Below are 18,047 nucleotides of genomic sequence, written 5' to 3'. Positions count from 1 at the left end.
AGCCTGCTTCTCCCTCTCCCACTCCCCCTGCTTGTGTTCCCTCTCTCCCTGTGTCTCTCTCTGTCAAATAAATAAAATCTTCAAAAATAAATAAAAGCAGTCTGGTATAGGTATGCTATACTAGAAACTCAGCTACTACGAACAACTTCATCAGATTTTCTGAAATGTTAAAGAGTCTTTTGTAAAGTTCTAAATAAAGCAAAATGGTCTTTCTTACGAGATAGTGGCATACCTGGAAAATAAGTGTTTACTAAAGTTGCAAAAAATATTTTGTGTTTGTGGGGGAAATGGAGTTTGGTAGTATGATTAGATTATTTTAAAGGTTATTATTACTATATTTTGTACTTGAACGTCTGGTGGGAGATTTGGCATATCTTATTGGGATGCTGGACACTTCTTTAGTGCATTTCCAAACACCTAGTATCTTTGGTACCTTTCTCCTGTAAACTCCAGTAGTACCCCCCAATCATTGTGGTGATCAAAAAATACCCCCCCCCCCAGAGTTCCAGCATGCCCCCTGGGAGTGTTACCTCCAGGGAGAGCTACTGTGACTAAACTGATTGCATTGGGTTATGACCTATAGTTGGAAAAACACCTATAGAAGGCTTTGGGGTCCTCTTCAAAACTAGCAGAAGAGGGGCGCTTGGGTGGCTCAATCGATTGAGCATCCAGCTCTGGTCTGCTCTGGTCTGAGATCGAGCCCCGCCTCAGGCTCCACGCTCAGCAGGGAGTCTGCTTGAGAGTCTCTCTCTTTCTCCCCTCTGCCCCTCCCCCACTCATGCTCTCTCCTTTTTTCTCTCTCTCTAAAATAAATAAATCTTTTTAAAAAAACTAGCCAGGGTACCTGGGTGGCTCAGTCAGTTAAGCATCTTGCCTTTAGCTCAGGTCATGATCCACCGTCCTGGGATTGACCACCACGTTGGGCTCTGCTCAGCAGGGAATCTGCTTCTCCCTCTGCCTCTCCCCCTGGCTTGTTCTCTCTCTCTATCTCTCTCTCTCTCTCAAATAAAAAAAAATTTTTTTTAAGATTTTATTTATTTGGCAGAGAGACAGCACAAGTAGGCAGAGCAGCAGGCAGAGGGAGAGGGAGAAGCAGGCTCCCCGCTGAGCAGAGAGCCTGACGCGGGGTTCCATCCCAGCACCCTGGGATCATGACCTGAGCTGAAGGCAGCCGCTTAACCGACTGAGCCACCCTGGCGCCCCTCGAATAAATAAAATCTTAAAAAACAACAACAACAACAAAAACCTAGGAGAAGAATCAATTGCAACATTATTGGAAATGTAAGATTATTTCCCTAGTGTTGATGGGTCTGCTTCAGTTAGCTTTGTTCTTTACATTCTGGCTTTTGGACTCCAAGGTAGTTATTAGTGGCCCTACTAAATTCATTTGACCTTCACTTTAAATGGTAACAGTATGCCGTGAAATATGCAGATATCCTTTCAAAGGCGCATTTCAGTTTGTCTAATCTCTGAACACAACCCATGCATTGATAAGAGTATTCACTACACTATTGAAAGTCATTTGTTGAACCATCTGTCTCCTTGTTTCTTTCATCTTACAACCTTTTAATTTTATTGTAATTTCAGATTTACGGAAGAGTTGCAAAGGTAGTAAAGACTTCCCATATACCCCTCACCGAGTTTTTCCTAATGTTAACATGTCACCCTGGCAATATTTGTCAAAACTACTACACTGACATTGGTACATTATTATTAAACTGCAAACTTACTCGGATTTTACTAGTTCTTCCACTGATGTTTTTCTGTTGAAAGATCCAGTACAGGATCCAGATCCAGCATGTTGCGTTTAGTGCCTCCTGGTTTTGACTTCGCGGCTGCAGGGACCAGTGTACTACTTTCTTAGCTAGCTCTGTTTAAAGCTATCACAGCCCCTGTGTGTTACCTACTCCCAGCTCTTCTGCTAAATGGCTCGTTTTGTCTTTTAGTAATTTCTCTTGACTTAGTTTCTAGAACCTTTGCCATTCTGTCATTATACTGTATTTGTTTCTCATTTTAAAACAAGACACCCAGAACTAAATGCAGTTCTTCACATATGGTCCAACAAGAGTGAAACCTTGTGGAAACATTACAGTAATGTGTCTTATATGTTCATTAATACCACCTGAACTTGTTTATTTGCTGGCTTTTTTAGTAATTGCATCCCATCTTAAGCTAATACTGAAGCCGAAGTTCTGCTTAGTTAATTCTCCCAGAACTTTTTAGCCCATGGATTGCTGTTTAATCTAAAGGCAAGACTTTATGAGGCTCCCTTAAAAAATTTATCTTATGAGGTGCCTGGGTGGCTCAGATGGTTAAGCGTCTGCCTTCAGCTCAGGTCATGGTCCCAGGGTCCTGGGATCGAGCCCCACGTCAGGCTCCTGGCTCAGCGGGGAGCCTGCTTCTCCCTCTCCCTCTGCCTCTCCCCCTGCTCATGCTTTTTCTCTCTCTGTATCTCTCTGTCTCGAATAAATAAAATCTTTAAAAATAAATAAATAAAAATAAAAATAAATTTATCTTATTTTGGCACACCCATTCACCTTTCTTTGAATTTCTGTTCTGTCACCCAATATTTTAGCTGTTTCTTTCATGCACAAGCTTTGTAAGTATATTTTCTGTCATTTTCCAGGTCACCATTAAAAACATTAGATAAAATAGGGTCAAGTACAGGACCTTACAATGGTGCAAGATAAGTGGGCAAGTGAAAAGATGTAGCAAGTATGTAACTATGTGAGGAAGCTAAACTGTTGTTAGGGAAGAGTGAAGGCCTTGATTCAGTCTGACTTCTGTGTTGGCTATGGGTGGTGCCTAAGCTGGAACTCTTGCAAAATGAGAGCAATTGAATTTTTTGGAGGAAGGTCTGGTAGGAGGAGGGTCAGTTTTACCTCAGAATGAAGCCAGTTTTTGATTCACAGGCTTGATAGCTTACTTTTCATTTTACTTGTCATGCCTGAATCTTCTACTTTAAGATTTTCATGAGCCTTACTTTAATTAGGCCTTCATCTGAATGACATTGAAAATTTTGGAGGACATTAGATACTTCTCTTATTACCAAGGATGTACTTGAATCACATACTTCCTCTTCAGTAATGCCTGGTCATATCTCATTTCCCGTTTTTCTATTTTTTTTTTCCTGTTGGTCTTTTTCTTAGTTCTTAAGAGCTCATCATTGTTTGTTTATTGTAAATATTTCTCCTCATCTGTTGTCATTTGACTTTGTTTATGGGATCTTTAGCCAGTATTAAAGTTGTATACCTCTCATCAAATTTAGTGTGCTCCCCCCCTTTTATGGTTTCAGGTTCCCTGTATGTAGTAAAAAAACATCCTCTTACAGTTTTTAAAAGAAGTTTCTAACGCTTCAAAAAAAAATCTAAACAGTATTTACGATTTTTAAGATATATGGCCAGTAAGTCAGTTCTTTCCTTTAAAAATGGAGTTTTTACGTACATGTGAGAAATATGTCATGCATTCAGAAGAGTGTACAAAATGTGTGTATTCAGTAAAAAGATAAAACAAAGATCTTTGTTTTTTTTTTTTAAAGATTTTATTTATTTGACAGAGAGAGACACAGCGAGAGCAGGAACACAAGCAAGGGGAGTGGGAGAGGGAGAAGCAGGCTTCCCGCTGAGCAGGGAGCCCGATGTGGGACTCGATCCCGGGACCCCGGGATCATGACCTGAGCCGAAGGCAGACGCTTAACGACTGAGCCACCCAGGCACCCAAAGATCTTTGTTTCAATCACCCATATTAAAAAGTAGACCATCTCACAAACATGTCCATAACCACTATCTGGACCTTTGTCTTGATCATCTCTTGTCTTTCTCTATACTTTAACCCTCAATATATCTATTCCTGTCTAAGCAACATATTGTTTAGTTACGAAACATGGGAGTAGCAAACTCCAGCCTGTGTGAGGAAAGGGCAGTTTGCACTATTGGGTGAAATCTCTGAGGACAGGAGAAGCTGAACAGTCTGCCTTCAGCCTCACTGAGAGTTTCTGAGCAACTCTTTGGAGAAGTCATTGGGTGAGGTCATGACTGACCCCTGGAAACTCAGGGCCACCACAGATGGGGGATTTGGCTGGCCATTGTGTGGCCCAGGGCAGATTTCCAGCAGAGGCGTGGAAAGAGGATGGCTGTTCACTGTGGCTCACCTCTTGCTCTCGTGAGCAGGTCAGAGCAGAACACGTGGGTGAAATGAGGGTCCTTGGCTGAACCTCTGTCCTGGAGGGGAGAACAGGAATTTCATCAGCATGCAGTTGTGACCAGCCAAGTCCAGACAAGCAGCTGAGCCTGGGCCAGACTCTCTGGGCATCGTTCTGTCATCAGATTAACCAGAAAATGTACAATACTATATGACTGTGTGTATGTATAGTTGATTCTTGTTACGTCTGGTAGTTCTGTTCTGCAAAGTTTCCATGAACAATGACCTAGCAAATGCTGAATAATTGCTCCTAGGGGAAATTCAGGGTTAGGTTCCTGTAAGCCTCTGGTCACATTTTCATCAATTGATCAGTCTTGTTTTTTTATTTTTTATTATTTTTTTTTTATTTTTTATTTTTTTAAAAGATTTTTATTTATTTATTTGACAGAGAGAGACACAGCGAGAGAGGGAACACAAACAGGGGGAGTGGGAGAGGGAGAAGCAGGCTTCCCACGGAGCAGAGAGCCTGATGTGGGACTCGATCCCAGGACCCTGGGACCATGACCTGAGCCGAAGGCAGACGCTTAATGACTGAGCCACCCAGGCGCCCCCAGTCTTGTTTTTTTAGAAGTGATTCTGTTGAAAGACAGTTTAATATATATTGTTGGTTTATGATCCTAGAACTCACAGCCAACAGCAACATAACTCATGCCTGAACAAAGCTTATCTAATATATATTTTCTCTGTAAGACACGTCATAGCCTTACGGTGTGTAGGAGCACTGGGCAGCACTGCAGCCGTACCCTCAGGGGCCGTTTGAAACAGTGAAACCCCCTATAAACAGTCCCAGAAAGGTGGAAAACATGGCACTAAATAGACCATGAAAGACACTTGTTTACACTGTGAGGGCAGAAACAAGAAGGGAGAGAGATGACTTTTTTTACCCTCAGCTGGTAATGTGCACGAATGACTGAGAGCACTACAAGTATTAATACGGATGTACGTGTATTTATACATATTTGTCAACAAAATGGAAAATTAGCCTAGAATGTTAGAAGTCAAGGTAGTAACTTGAGTGGTTACTAGAAGGGGCATGAGGGAGACTTTTGGGGTTCTTGATCTAGGTGTTACACAGGAGTGTTCACTTTGTGAAAACCGAGCTGTGTGTTTATGATTTGTGTACTTGTCTGAATGGTGTTAAGCTTCAGGAAACAGTGTAAAACACACACTACTGTGGCCTCAGGATCTGGATGATGACCACTCAGGATACGTGGCTTTGAGTGTCACTACTCTGGTGGGGACTAGTGATTCTGGGGGTTCCCACTTCACCATCTAGCTCCCTGGTGATTTTTGTTGCTTCTTTGTATTGGATCTTCTGATTCAGTCTTCTGATTCCTAGATTCCATCTGCCCATTGTTTTCCTCTCTCACTCTTTTGGTAACCTATACTTTCATAGTTTCAGGAGAAAGGATGCATGGGAAGTAATTTTTTTTAAGGACTTAATGCACCTTAAAATGTTGTTATACTACCCTCATCCTTGAGTGATAACTTTCCTAGGTGTGGAACTTTAATTTGGACAGTCTTGCCTTTAGAACTTTGGTGACAGTAATGCATCACCTTTCAGTGTCCAATGTTCCTCTTGCAAACATCAGATCTTTGATCTTTGTGTGACCTCTACTCCCCTCTTCCCCCAGTCCCTCTTCCCCCAGTCCCTCTTCTGGAAGCTAGCAGAATTAGAGTCTCCTTTTTATGTCTGCTCTTCTGAAATGTGATGGGTAGGTCTCCTTTTATCCACTGTGTTGGGTATTCTGTGGGCATTTTCAGTCTGGCAACTCATAACCTTTTTTCTGAGAAGTTTTCTTCAGTTATTCTGTTGGTTATTTCCTCCCCTCCATTTTCTCACTTTTAGAATATTGAAACTTCTAGACAAGTATTCCAATTTTCTTCTCTTTAATACTGTTCTCCTCCTCTCCCCCCCCCCCCCCCCCGCTTCTCCTGGAAATAATTCAGTTACTTAACTCCAACTCAGCATATACAGGTTTTCAGTTTTCAGTACAGAATGCACTTTACTCTGCTGTCAACAATGCCATGAGTTCCCTAGGTTCGAGACCCCCTGTTTTACCCTCTTTAACAAATTGTTACTTTCCACTTGGAGTATACTGTTGGAGAAGCAACTTAGAAATTTAACTGCCTCTCAGGGCATCTGGGTGGCTCAGTTGGTTAAGCGTCTGACTCTTGATTTCAGCTCAGGTCATGATCCTCAGGGATGTGGGATCAAGCCCTGCGTCAGGCTCTGTGCTCAGTGAGGAGTCTGCTTGGGATTCTCTCCCTCTGCCCCCCGACCCCCCCGCTTGTGCTCTCTCTCGCAAATAAATAATAAATAAAATCTTTTTTAAAAAAAGAAATTTAACTGCTTCTCGACTCTTAACTATAGAGAGAGAACTGATAGTTACCAGAATGGAGGTGGGTAGGGGCATGGGTGAAATAGGTGATGGGGATTAAGGAGTGCACTTGTGATGAGCAGCGAGTGATATATGGAAGTGTTGAATCACTATATTGCACATCTGAAATTAATATTACACTGTATGTTAACTAACTGGAATTTATTTATTTTTAAAGATTTTATTTGTTCATTTGACAGAGAGAGCGAGAGAGCACAAGCAGGGGGAGCAGGAGAAGGAAAGGGAGAAGCAGGCTCCCCGCCGAGCAGGGAGCCTGATGCGGGGTTCAATCCCGGGACTCCGGGATCATGACCCGAGGCAAAGGCAGATGCTTAACCATCTGAGCCACCCAGGCACCCCTATTTATTTATTTTTAAAGATTTTATTTATTTTTCAGAGAGGGAGCACAAGCAGGGGGAGCGGCAGGCAGAGGGAGAGGGAGAAGCCGGCTACCCCCTGAGCAGGGAGCCCGACATGGGGCTCAATCCCAGGACCCCAGGATCATGACCCGAGCCGAAGGCAGGCACTTAAACCGACGGAGCCACCCAGGCGCCCCAACTAACTGGAATTTAAATAAAAACTTAAAAGAAATGTAACTGCTTCTGAAGAGCTTTTACATCTTCCATCTTTCTACAGTTCTTCATCCTTTCATTCTGGAGGTACCTGGTGCTGCCAGTCCTGGACATATTGTTGCATCTGTGCTGTAAATTGTGTTGTTTCTTAGCTTTCTCCTATACCCGGATTAGGATTCAGCTGTCTTCAGTTTCCTAACTCTGTGACCACTCATCCATCTGCTTTCCAGCCTCCAAATTTTGTGCTGTTGTTTACTCTTTATCATTATGAAATTGTCAGTTTTTAAATTCCAGTGCTAAATTTTCAGAAAAGAACAGAATTAGATCTTACCATGTTATCTGTTCTAGACTTTATTTTTACGAAATTATGGCTCAGTCTCAAATGCCATTGTCCAGTACCTTGTACAGTGCTGCAGCCACTAACCATGTGAGCACTTGAAATGTGGCTGGTGTGGAACTGAATTTTAAATTATATTTAATCTAAAGTCACATTTAAAAAATGACATGTGGCTAGTGGCTACCAGACTGGACAGCACAGGTCCAGTGCTGGTGAAGTAGGAATTGGGAGTAACTGATCTCTGTATCTAATCTATATATCTGCCATAAGGAAGAGGGCTTTTTTTTCCTATTTCCTTCACCATCAGGAATTTTTTCCCCCCTATTTCCTTGTCTTTGACTTTCTTATTTGTATCAGTATGGACACATGGATTCCTATGTTCAGTGGGTTATAATCTAGTACTTTTATTATTTATTTTGGTGCTCAGATTATCCCAGATTTGGCCAATGGAAACCCCTTCAAGGGATGCCTAGTGGCTCAGTCGGTTGAGGGTCTGCCGTCGGCTCAGGTCATGAGCCCAGGGTCGTGGGATCAAGTCCCGCGTCCGGCTCCCTGCTCAGCGTGGAGCCTGCTTCTCCCTCTGCCTGCCGCTCCCCCTGCTTGTGCTCTCTCTCTCTCTGTCTCTGACAAGTAAATAAATAAAATCTTAAAAAAAAAAAAAAGAAACCCCTTCAAGGTTTCTTCTGTATCCTTTTGACATGTATCCATCATTATCTCTGCATCATTCATTGTAGCAGGTTCATGTACTTGCCCTCCCCCAAGCCCTGAAATCATCCATCTTCCTGGGGGGCTCTGGTTTTTCGTAGTGGAGGATGCTGTTTAGAAACCAAGATTGTGGTGCTGTGTGTGCTCATTGCTGCTGGAGTATCACTGCTTCTGGACTTTCTCAGCTGACAAAGTATTTTAATGGCTAGTAGCTGTTGCGTTGGAGAGTACAGTTATAGACATTTCCAATTTTACAAAAAAGGAAAAGACGATGTTACTAGAGTTCTATGAGCAGAATGCAACTGGCTGGTGCTGAGAATGCTGGGGCCAGAGCCCCTCTTCTCCTGGAGGGATGCTTTCTCTCTCCCTCTAGGGCCTCCCATTGGCAGAATGTAAACCAGAAGCCAACTGCCAAGGGAGTCTGAATAATCAAGTTTTCAGACCCTGGACATGGTTGCTTAATCTCAGTACCATTGACATTTTGGGCCACGTGGCTGTCCTTTGCTTTGGAGGATGTTTAGTAACATACTTGGCCTCTACCCACTTGATAACCAGTATCTCCCTCCCTCCAACCCAAATGTTTCCATACATTGCCAGATATCCCCTGGGGGACAGAATGGCCCCTGATGAAGAACCACCTCCGAGACCCAGCATTGCAGAGCTGCATACAGAAGGGTAAGCTTGAAGCTGAGAAACAGTAGTAATAACCAGCACCCTACTTTATAATTCAGATGTCCTTGATATCCTTGAAATGTGAAGGAAGGGAAGAGAAATTTATGTTTATATATCTGTGACAGCCCTGCGATATAGAAAGATTATTATATGCTTTCTCCCCCCTTTAATTGATGAAGAAAGCAATCTCTTTTCAGTCAGGCAGGATTCAAATCCTTGCCAATAAAGTTATTTGTTTACCTGCTCGTAATGTTTGCTCTTGGAGTTACTGCCATTCCTTAAAATTTTTAAGTGGGTGAACTGCTCTTTTGAGTGTTGCATTTCAAAGTCATTGTTGATATATTGTCAGCCTGGATGCATATTCTGTATGGTGCCCTACTCAGGGTCATACTGCTCAGAATCATGGCTAGAAATGTTCATAAGTGGAGGGAAGAGGAAACATGAATAATATTTATATTAAAGCCAATGTTTTTATTTTATTTTTAGCTTTGGATACTTATATTTGAATACCAGTTGATTTACTAGAGACTTATTTCAAACTCTATAAGCACCGTTCATTTTCCTCATTTTGTCCTTTCCTTCTTTCTGTTCCATACTGTTGTATGTCACTCTCCCTGATACAGAGATGTATCCTCTCTTAAAGGGAATCTCCCAAAGATCAGCCTAACTAACTTTTTACAATATTTTTCTGCTTTACGTGTTTCATTATCGCCTAAAAGATAACATCTAAAATTAGACTAGTATGCTTCCTAAACCAGATGTATACTGCCTCTTTTCTCTCAGTGCTAGAGCATTCTCTGTACTTTGTGTTAATTATTCTTAGTCCTCTCCAGAGTTTTATGTCTGCTGTCCTTTAGTTTAAAATCAGTAAAGAACTGGAGCAGACATAAAGAAAAATAATGTAACAGTTGAAGGTAACATTTTTGAGGACTTGTTAGGTTTTAAATTGGTTACCTAGACAAGAAGAGGTAGGGACTGAATTTTTGTCTTAAAAATGTGGTGGGTTTCTGAGAATGAGTTTAGAGTAACTTCTATGAGTAGGTAACATGGAAGAAAGGGACCTGAGGTGGTTATTTCAGTGTTTTGAAGTAAAGGTACCTCAGGAACTGCGTGGGACAAAGAGTTGTGTCAGAGGGAGGCTAACTGTGGGTTCTCTTGTACCCTTCCAACCAGAAGAGGTCATCTTTTTTTTTTTTTTTTTTTAAGATTTTATTTATTTATTTGAGAGAGTGCGTGAGTGGGGGGAGGAGCATAAGGACAAGGGACAAGACCAGCTGAGCACAGAGCCTGATGCAGGGCTCTATCCCACGACCCTGAGATCATGACCCAAGCTGAAATCAAGAGTCAGACCCTCAACCAACTAAGCCATCCAGGCACCCCAGAATAGGTCATCATTTATTGTTGTTGTTGTTATGTTGGTCACATTTCCATAGTTCTCTGTCCCTGAGTCACTCTTCATACTATAGTGTGCTTGTTTACATATCTTTATTTCCTATTAAATTTTAAGCACTAAATGGGTACCTACGCAGGTGCTGAAAACTTTTTGTTGATTAAAATAATGTGTTTTAGGGGCGCCTGGGTGGCTCAGTTGGTTAAGCGACTGCCTTCGGCTCAGGTCATGATCCTGGAGTCCTGGGATCGAGTCCCACATCGGGCTCCCTGCTCAGCAGGGGGTCTGCTTCTCCCTCTGCCCTCTTCCCTCTCGTGCTCTCTGTCTCTCATTCTCTCTCTCAAATAAATAAATAAAATCTTTAAAAAAAAATAAAAAAAATTAAAAAAAATAAAATAATGTGTTTTAGGTAAGTGAATGCAAAATTAGCTCCTGCGATTGATGCAGGACAATAGAAAGAGCTGTCATATGCCTTGCTTGACTGGGAATTTATCACAAGTGCATGTGCACACATTTCTAGCTCAAATATCATTAAATAGATATCATTAAACAGTATGTTTTCTGCTCCCTTCCTGTTCGTCTTGTGGTATATTAAGGATTTCCAGTTTTCTTCCCTTTTCCTTCCAACAGTTGCAGAAAATTCATTTAAAAATGTTTAAACCATAGGCCAGGAAGTTCAGGGTGTGTGTGTGGGGGGGGTAATACCATTAAGTATGTTTCACCTTTTAGTGTCTGAAATGACATTCTTTTCTTACACAGGTATCTAGAGTCTGTCTTTCCAGGCAGTAAGTCCCCTCCTGCTGTTTGTGCTTATTGGCGGAGTATAGGATGGGAGAGCATTCTAAACGGTTCCTCCACCCTGTTGTCAGGGTCCAGTGGTATCATCATCACACTGCCTTTGAGTAGCCTGCCCAGCTCATACACTGTGTCTGAGAGAAGTCATTCTTGAATGCTTAGCTTGAAACTCAGTGACTAATTTATACTTTAGCAGGAATTAACAGGTACGGGATATAGAACCCATCTTTGGGGCCCCTCCAAAAAAAGTTTTATTTCATAATTCCACGAGGTCAACTGTTTTACCCATTTATGCCTCTGCACAAAACCAGCCATCCTGTGTCCAAAAGTCCTCTTCCATGTTACTTCACAAGTTAAGAGGAGATGGGGAATTTGTCCATGTTGGTTGGGGTTTTTTTTTTTGTTTTTTGTTTTTTTTTTTAAGAAAACGTTTAAACATAGAATTAAGGCTTTGCAGATACAGGTGAATTCCACTTTATATCCTTTCTTGATTCCATTCTATTTCCTTCCATCTCTCTACCTCCTAGAGGTAGCACTTCTTGCAATTGATGTGTATCCTTTCTGTCCACCTTTCAATATGCTTTCCACATACGTATGTGTCCATAGAATATTGTGTTGTGTATTTTTAAACTTATGGAAGTGGTTCCATATACTATGTATCCTTTTACCACTTTTTTTTTTTTTTGTAGGGACTGACGCACGTTGATGCAGGGAAGTCTGGTAGTTCATTGGAGTGCAGTGGTGTAGTATTGCAGGATGTGATTGTGTCATGTGTCATAGGTTGTCGATTCCCATGTCTGAAGATGCGTGTGTACCAGATTTCCTGATATGCTTGAAAAGACCAAAAGTGAAAAATAAACTATATATTTGAGAGTCATATTGATTGTTCTGCTGTGATTTGAAGGAGTGAGGCCAGACATGTTTCCAGCTTACTGAAATTTTATTTATCTCTACGCCGTAGCAAATAAAAACTGCTGAAGATACCCACTTCTGAAGCAACAACAGATTTATTATTGTCAGAAGGCATGCCTCAGTAGATTACCCTGTGTAGCAGTCACTGGTTTGCCACTTGATAGCTGTGTGCTTTTGGAGCAAGGTGCTTAGTGCTTGTGTCCTCTGTTTACGTATCTGTAAAAGAACAACAGTTCAGTGACCAAGCCTTTCTGCAGGTGCCTGGGCATCAAGGTCAGTTAAACACTGATTGGTTATTGAAGGAACATTGCTGGGTAGAGGTGAGCTGAGGGAGATTCTCCTGTGTCGTGTCATGCCTGTTTAAGTGTTTTAATTTTTTAGACTAGCACCTACAGGTTTGAAATTTAGTGTTTTTTACTAGTACTCTCTTTTCCCAATCTCTGCAAAATATAAGCACTAGATATTTTCATTAAAATGATCACCTTGTCTGAGGATACTTGTTTTGGGAGGGCTGGAGCACTCTGCCTTGCCCCATAGACCTGCCTGGGGAGGGTCTGCAAACAGAGTCATCTCTGTGCACTGTGTGTTGTTTAAAGCAACTACACCGAATTGCACATATATATGTGAATACTGGGTTTTTAGTTTTTATTTTTATACATAAACCTGTGACTGGCAGTCAGTAACCTGTTTCCCAGCACCAGGGGCGTCATCTGTTACAGCTGCCAGCCAGACTCTGCTGGGCTGATGTGGCTGGCTGATGGCTGGTGCCCAGAAATACTGGGCACGGCATTTTTGCCCCACTCATTTTCTTTCCTCCTATAGAAAACAAGTACCTGTTGTTCAGTCCCTTTCTCTTCCCCCTCAATTTTCATCATTCAGTCATCCTTACATCAAGAAGTCTATTATAGACTCACATTAATCCCTTTTCCCTTCTCTCTTTTTGAGCTCGTATCTAATTACCCTAGGAAAATGTCCTCTTCTCTTTTCATTCATTCGACAGATATTCATTGAAATCCTTATATACCTCCTCTTCCTTCGTTTTATGTGTGAGTCAGAAAACAGCTCTAATCATGGCTGAATATAATAGATTGAGTAATATAGAAGCCTCTCTATTTCCAGATAAGAGTTTCTGAAAGGCTGTTCACCAGTTCATGAGTGAGCAAGTCCATTGTTACTAAGATAGGCTTCCTTTTGCAGGCCAGGGATGCGTTTCTGTGAAATAAGAGGGTAGACCAAGTTCTTTAAAACCAAGCAAACCAATCATTTATTCCAGAATGGACCAACTTCCTCTACATTGGGAACTTTTAGAGATGAATTTAACTTCCCTCCTTGACAAAATGCATAAGGAACTCTTTAATATAATGTCTAACCCCTGCCTCTCTATCCACTTTTGGGGGCAGATTTGAACTGGCTTTGAATCATCCTTAGCCACAAAAGAAGTTTAATCACACATCACAATTGCCTCATAACTTTGTTGTGAAGATTAAGAAAGCAATATATGTAAGCTTTCTGGCACCCAGTAAGTCATGATAGAAGTTGCTACTCACACCACTGGAGTATTAGCTCTGGGTAGCAGACATTTGTGTTCACTGCTGTACCTGGCACATAGGAGATAGTAAATAATGAAAGGATAGACGGATGCTCCTTCTTGTTACATATGATAGAACTTGTAGAATTCTACCTAAAAACAATAAAAGTAAGAAAGCCGAGTCTCCATACAGAAAGGGTTGTTCTAAATTGCCAGGTAAATGTATCAGTTTCGAGCAGGTCTATTAAGTGTGAAAAGCACAAGTACTATCAACCTACTTAACAAACTTCTCCATGTTTTCCCTACTCCAGCATTCCTCTTGGTCACCCAGTTCTGTTCTTTCTGAGTCTTGCCCTCCCCCAGCTGTATACCTCTTTCTTTCTTTTTTTTTCTTTAAAGATTTTATTTATTTATTTATTTATTTATTTACTTATTTGACAGAGAGAGAGACACACAGTGAGAGAGGGAACACAAGCGGCGGGAGTGGGAGAGGGAGAAGCAGGCTCCCCACAGAGTAGGGAGCCCGATGTGGGGCTCAATCCCAGGACCCTGGAATCATGACCTGAGCTGAAGGCAGTCGCTTAACGACTGAGCCACCCAGGCGCCCCTGTATACCTCTTTCTCATGTCTTCTTTCTCTGCCCCTGGACTCTCTTTAACTATAGGTCTTTATTCAGGGGCGCCTGGGTGGTTCAGTTAAGTGTCTGCCTGCGGTTCAGGTCATGGTCCCAGGGTCCTGGGATCGAGCCCCGCATCGGGCTCCCTGCTCGGCGGGAAGCCTGCTTCCCCTTCTCTCACTCCCCCTGCTTGTGTTCCCTCTCTCGCTGTGTCTCTCTCTGTCAAATAAATAAATAAAGTCTTTAGAAAAAAATTAAAAAGAGGGGCACCTGGGTGGGTGAGTGGCTCAGTCGTTGGGCATCTGCCTTCGGCTCAGGTCATGGTCCCAGGGTCCTGGGATCGAGCCCTGCATCGGGCTCCCTGCTTGGCGGGAAGCCTGCTTCTCCCTCTCCCACTCCCCCTGCTTGTGTTCCCTCTCTTGCTGTGTCTCTCTGTGTCAAATAAATAAATAAAATGTTAAAAAAACCAAACCAAAACAAAACTATAGGTCTTTTTTTGAATGGTATCTTTATATGGGTCTCTCTACCCAATTTTCTGTCCTCTTGACTTTCTCCCATAACCATATGGCAGAGATTTTTAAAAATAAACATGCATAGAGTTACAGATATATTTAATTTTTTTGGTTTTGTTCATAATTCTAAAAATAATTAGGGCTTTTTTTTTTTTTTTTTAACTCCTAGAGTTATTTTACCTTTGCAAGGCATGATTGTATTTCCTCTGTGATGCTTTAATAGAAAGGGGGAAAGCTTTTCACTCCTGTTCTAGGCTCCCAGCTTGTGAAGCATTTTGAAATATATCTTAAATTCCTTCCTCCAGCAGTTTTGCTGGAGATATTTCTCCAGATATTTTGAAATATCTTTCAACCATCTTCTTTATTACTGGCTACTTCTGCTTTTCACTGAGTTACAATAGTTCATTTCTTTAATTGCTTCCATGTTCATCTGAGATCCTCTCAAAGAGTTGCATGATTTTTCAACCACCTAAATGCAAAGAGCCTCTTCTTGGGAATTGTCCTTATCATTGTAAAGTTGTTTTAATGGCATAGTTCTCTGTACCGTTCTCAGTATTAAAATTATTGTCTAGCATATATAATATAATATAATACCCTCTTTTTTTAAGTCACACTTAATTAGAAGTGCATGGGCTTATTAAAAATGCATGGTACTTAGATATTTTGTTAAAGTAAAAAGAGAGTCTACTCCCCAAATTACATGGCACTAGAAGTCAAAATAAATTGTCATTGACAGGGGCACCTGGGTGGCTCAGTTGGTGAAGCATCTGCCTTTGGCTCAGGTCATGATCCCAGAGTCCTGGGATCAAGCCCTGCATCAGACTTCCTTTTCAGCGAGGAGCCTGCTACTCTCTCCCTCTGCTGCTCCCCCTGCTTGTGCTCTCTCTCTCTGTCAAATAAATAAATAAAATATTTTTTTAAAAATTTGTCATTGACAGATACTATATAATCCCAGGCCTTCAAATTCCAGGTGGGGTCAGTTTCCTTCTGTGTTCTTTGTCGCTGTGTTCCTTGTCACACCGCTGCCCTTTATTGACCTTCTCTTCCCATCAGCTCTTCCCTACCTAAAAATTTATTCAAATGAAAAAGCTATATCACCCTTTGGTTTTTCCTTTTTGAAACTGTAAATAGGGGTGCGTGGCTGACTCGGTAGAGCATGCAGTGGTTGTAAGTTTGAGCCCCACGTTGGGTGTAGAGATTACTTAAAAATAATCTTTAAAAATAAATAAATAAATCACTGTAAATAAACAACTGTAGAAACCTCTTTGTTTCATTTTAGAAAATTAAGGGTAAAAAAGACTTTACATATTATTTCAATGGTTTTTTATTTTTATTTTTTTATTTTATTTTATTTTAAAGAATTTATTTGACAGAGCGAGCGAGAGTAGGAACACAAGCAGGGGGAGTGGGAGAGGGAGAAGCAGGCTTCCTGCCGAGCAGGGAGCCCGATGTGGGACTCAATCCCAGGACCCTGGGATCATGACCTGAGCCGAAGGCAGACGGTTAACGACTGAGCCACCCAGTCGCCCTATTTCAATGGTTTTTTAAACTTATTTTCTGTTCCCACTAGAGGGCATTCTTTTCTTTGATTTTTAGTTCATACAGCTTTTGTGTATTTATTTTACAGAACTGTTAAATAAAAAGGTAGATGTTGAGGATATGAATGTGCTCAGATATTCCTCTTACAGATAGGAGTTGTGAGATATACACATTCTCTTCATTTAAGTTTCACCGGTGCCAGTACCAAAATTGAGGTTAAACTATATTTCCTGGCATTTTTATCTTGTAGCTTGGTCAGATGGGATCACACATATCCCACCATAACTTTATGATGTAATTTGTGCAGTTACCATTTTATAAACCAATGCTTATCCAAATTTATTTATGACACACTATGGCTAACACTAGATTATTCAAAGATGAGTTGCCTATTTTATTATTTGGTTAACTCCCATTTTTGCAGGATGTATTTAGTATAGGGTAAATGAACCTAAACATTGTTTTTAATCCAGTAGATCTCAGTGCTAACACCCAGTGGTCCTCCAGCCTTGTCTCACAAGGCAATATTTTCTTTGACAATATTTGAACTCTTGTTTCTGTTGTGACATCATACTTTTCTATAGGAACTTTAATTCTTTTTTTTTTTTTTTAAGATTTTATTTATTTATTTGACAGAGAGAGACAAAGTGAGAGCAGGAACACAAGCAGGGGGAGTGGGAGAGGGAGAAGCAGGCTTCCCGCGGAGCAGGAAGCCCGATGTGGGACTCGATCCCAGGACCCTGGGATCATGACCTGAGCCGAAGGCAGACGCTTATAACAACTGAGCCATCCAGGCACCCAGGAACTTTAATTCTTAACATCTAATCATAAGTAGCTCTGTTCTTCCTATCAAGGAATTGGTAATTTTACATATGCCACATATATGTTCTGTTTCAGATTTTCCTGAGCCTCCTGGTACCAGGTAGGACCACAACTGTTAACCCAAGGGACTGCAGAAATGAGCTTATTTTCCCTAATAGGAACTGTAGATTGCCTGTAATTGAAACTAAGGAGGCAAATTTTGGTAGTCTGTGTTATACAATGAATTCAGACAGATATACTAAGAAGGGACTCTGTTTTAAGTGGGAAATCTGGGCTTCTCTTCAAAGCTAAATGAGGCTTGGTAATTCTAAGTAGGAGTGGGGGAAGACGTGGTTGCTGTTGAGAAATGGCCACAAAGCCTATGCCTGCTGCTGGGCTTTACTTTCAAGTCAGAAGGTGCTATGGAATCTTCTGTAAAATTAGATATGGACTCATTAGGTATTGATTTAAGCTTATGTTGACAGAAGTATTAAATTAGAAGTGTTAAATGGCAGAGTTAATACTTCAATGAGAAGGGCAGGCTGTGTGGAAAAACTGTGCGGTGTAAAACATTTTCACCTCCTCGACTTTTTATTCATAGTCCTCTATCATAGTCCACTGATCACACACAACCCCCCCCCCCCCCAGCATACTTGCCACCATAGATCATTACAAAGTGACTCTTAACGTTTTAAGAAACCCTAAGAACTTACCTAACATAATGTTTGGTGGTATGGCTGAAATAAGTATTTGTGTTTGAAATAATAACTTCGAATCAGAAACGTTGTTAAATGTCTTTAGTGTTTAAGAAGTTAGAAAACATACGGGGTGCCTGAGTGGCTCAGTCTGGTTAAGCATCTGCCTTCGGCTCAGGTCATGATCTCAGGGTCTTGGGATCGAGCCCCAAGTCGGGCTTCCTGCTCAGCGGGGAGTCTGCTTGTCCTTCTGCCTCTCCCCCCTGCTTGTGCTCTCTCTCTCTCTCAAATAAATAAATAAAATCTTTTTTTAAAAGTTTGAAAACATACATTTTAGAAATGACTCCATCATGCTCGCTTCAGCAGCACATATACTAAAATTAGAAATGACT

The 18,047-nt window shown here is 41.4% G+C and overlaps 1 protein-coding gene across 2 annotated transcripts in view; it reads left to right on the top strand.

Moving 5' to 3' along the window:
• The window catches only part of KCMF1 (potassium channel modulatory factor 1), a 76,200-nt gene that overhangs the window by 25,147 nt on the left and 33,006 nt on the right, over positions 1-18,047 (top strand). Inside the window, exon 1 of one of the 2 annotated variants that reach the window (XM_032410570.1) lies at positions 8,186-8,870. The exons of the other annotated variant lie outside the window; for it this stretch is intronic. Within the exon in view, the coding sequence (XP_032266461.1) occupies positions 8,822-8,870 (49 nt within the window). The 5' untranslated portion in view covers positions 8,186-8,821. Of the gene's footprint in view, positions 1-8,185; positions 8,871-18,047 lie in introns of those variants that run through there. 2 annotated transcript variants of the gene reach the window in all.

The sequence above is a fragment of the Phoca vitulina genome, unplaced genomic scaffold (genome assembly GCF_004348235.1).
Source record: "Phoca vitulina isolate PV1807 unplaced genomic scaffold, GSC_HSeal_1.0 scaffold12, whole genome shotgun sequence".
In the NCBI taxonomy this organism is placed as follows: Eukaryota; Metazoa; Chordata; class Mammalia; order Carnivora; family Phocidae; genus Phoca; species Phoca vitulina.
Note: the sequence above shows the minus strand (reverse complement) of the source record. Positions and strands in the feature narration are given on the sequence as shown.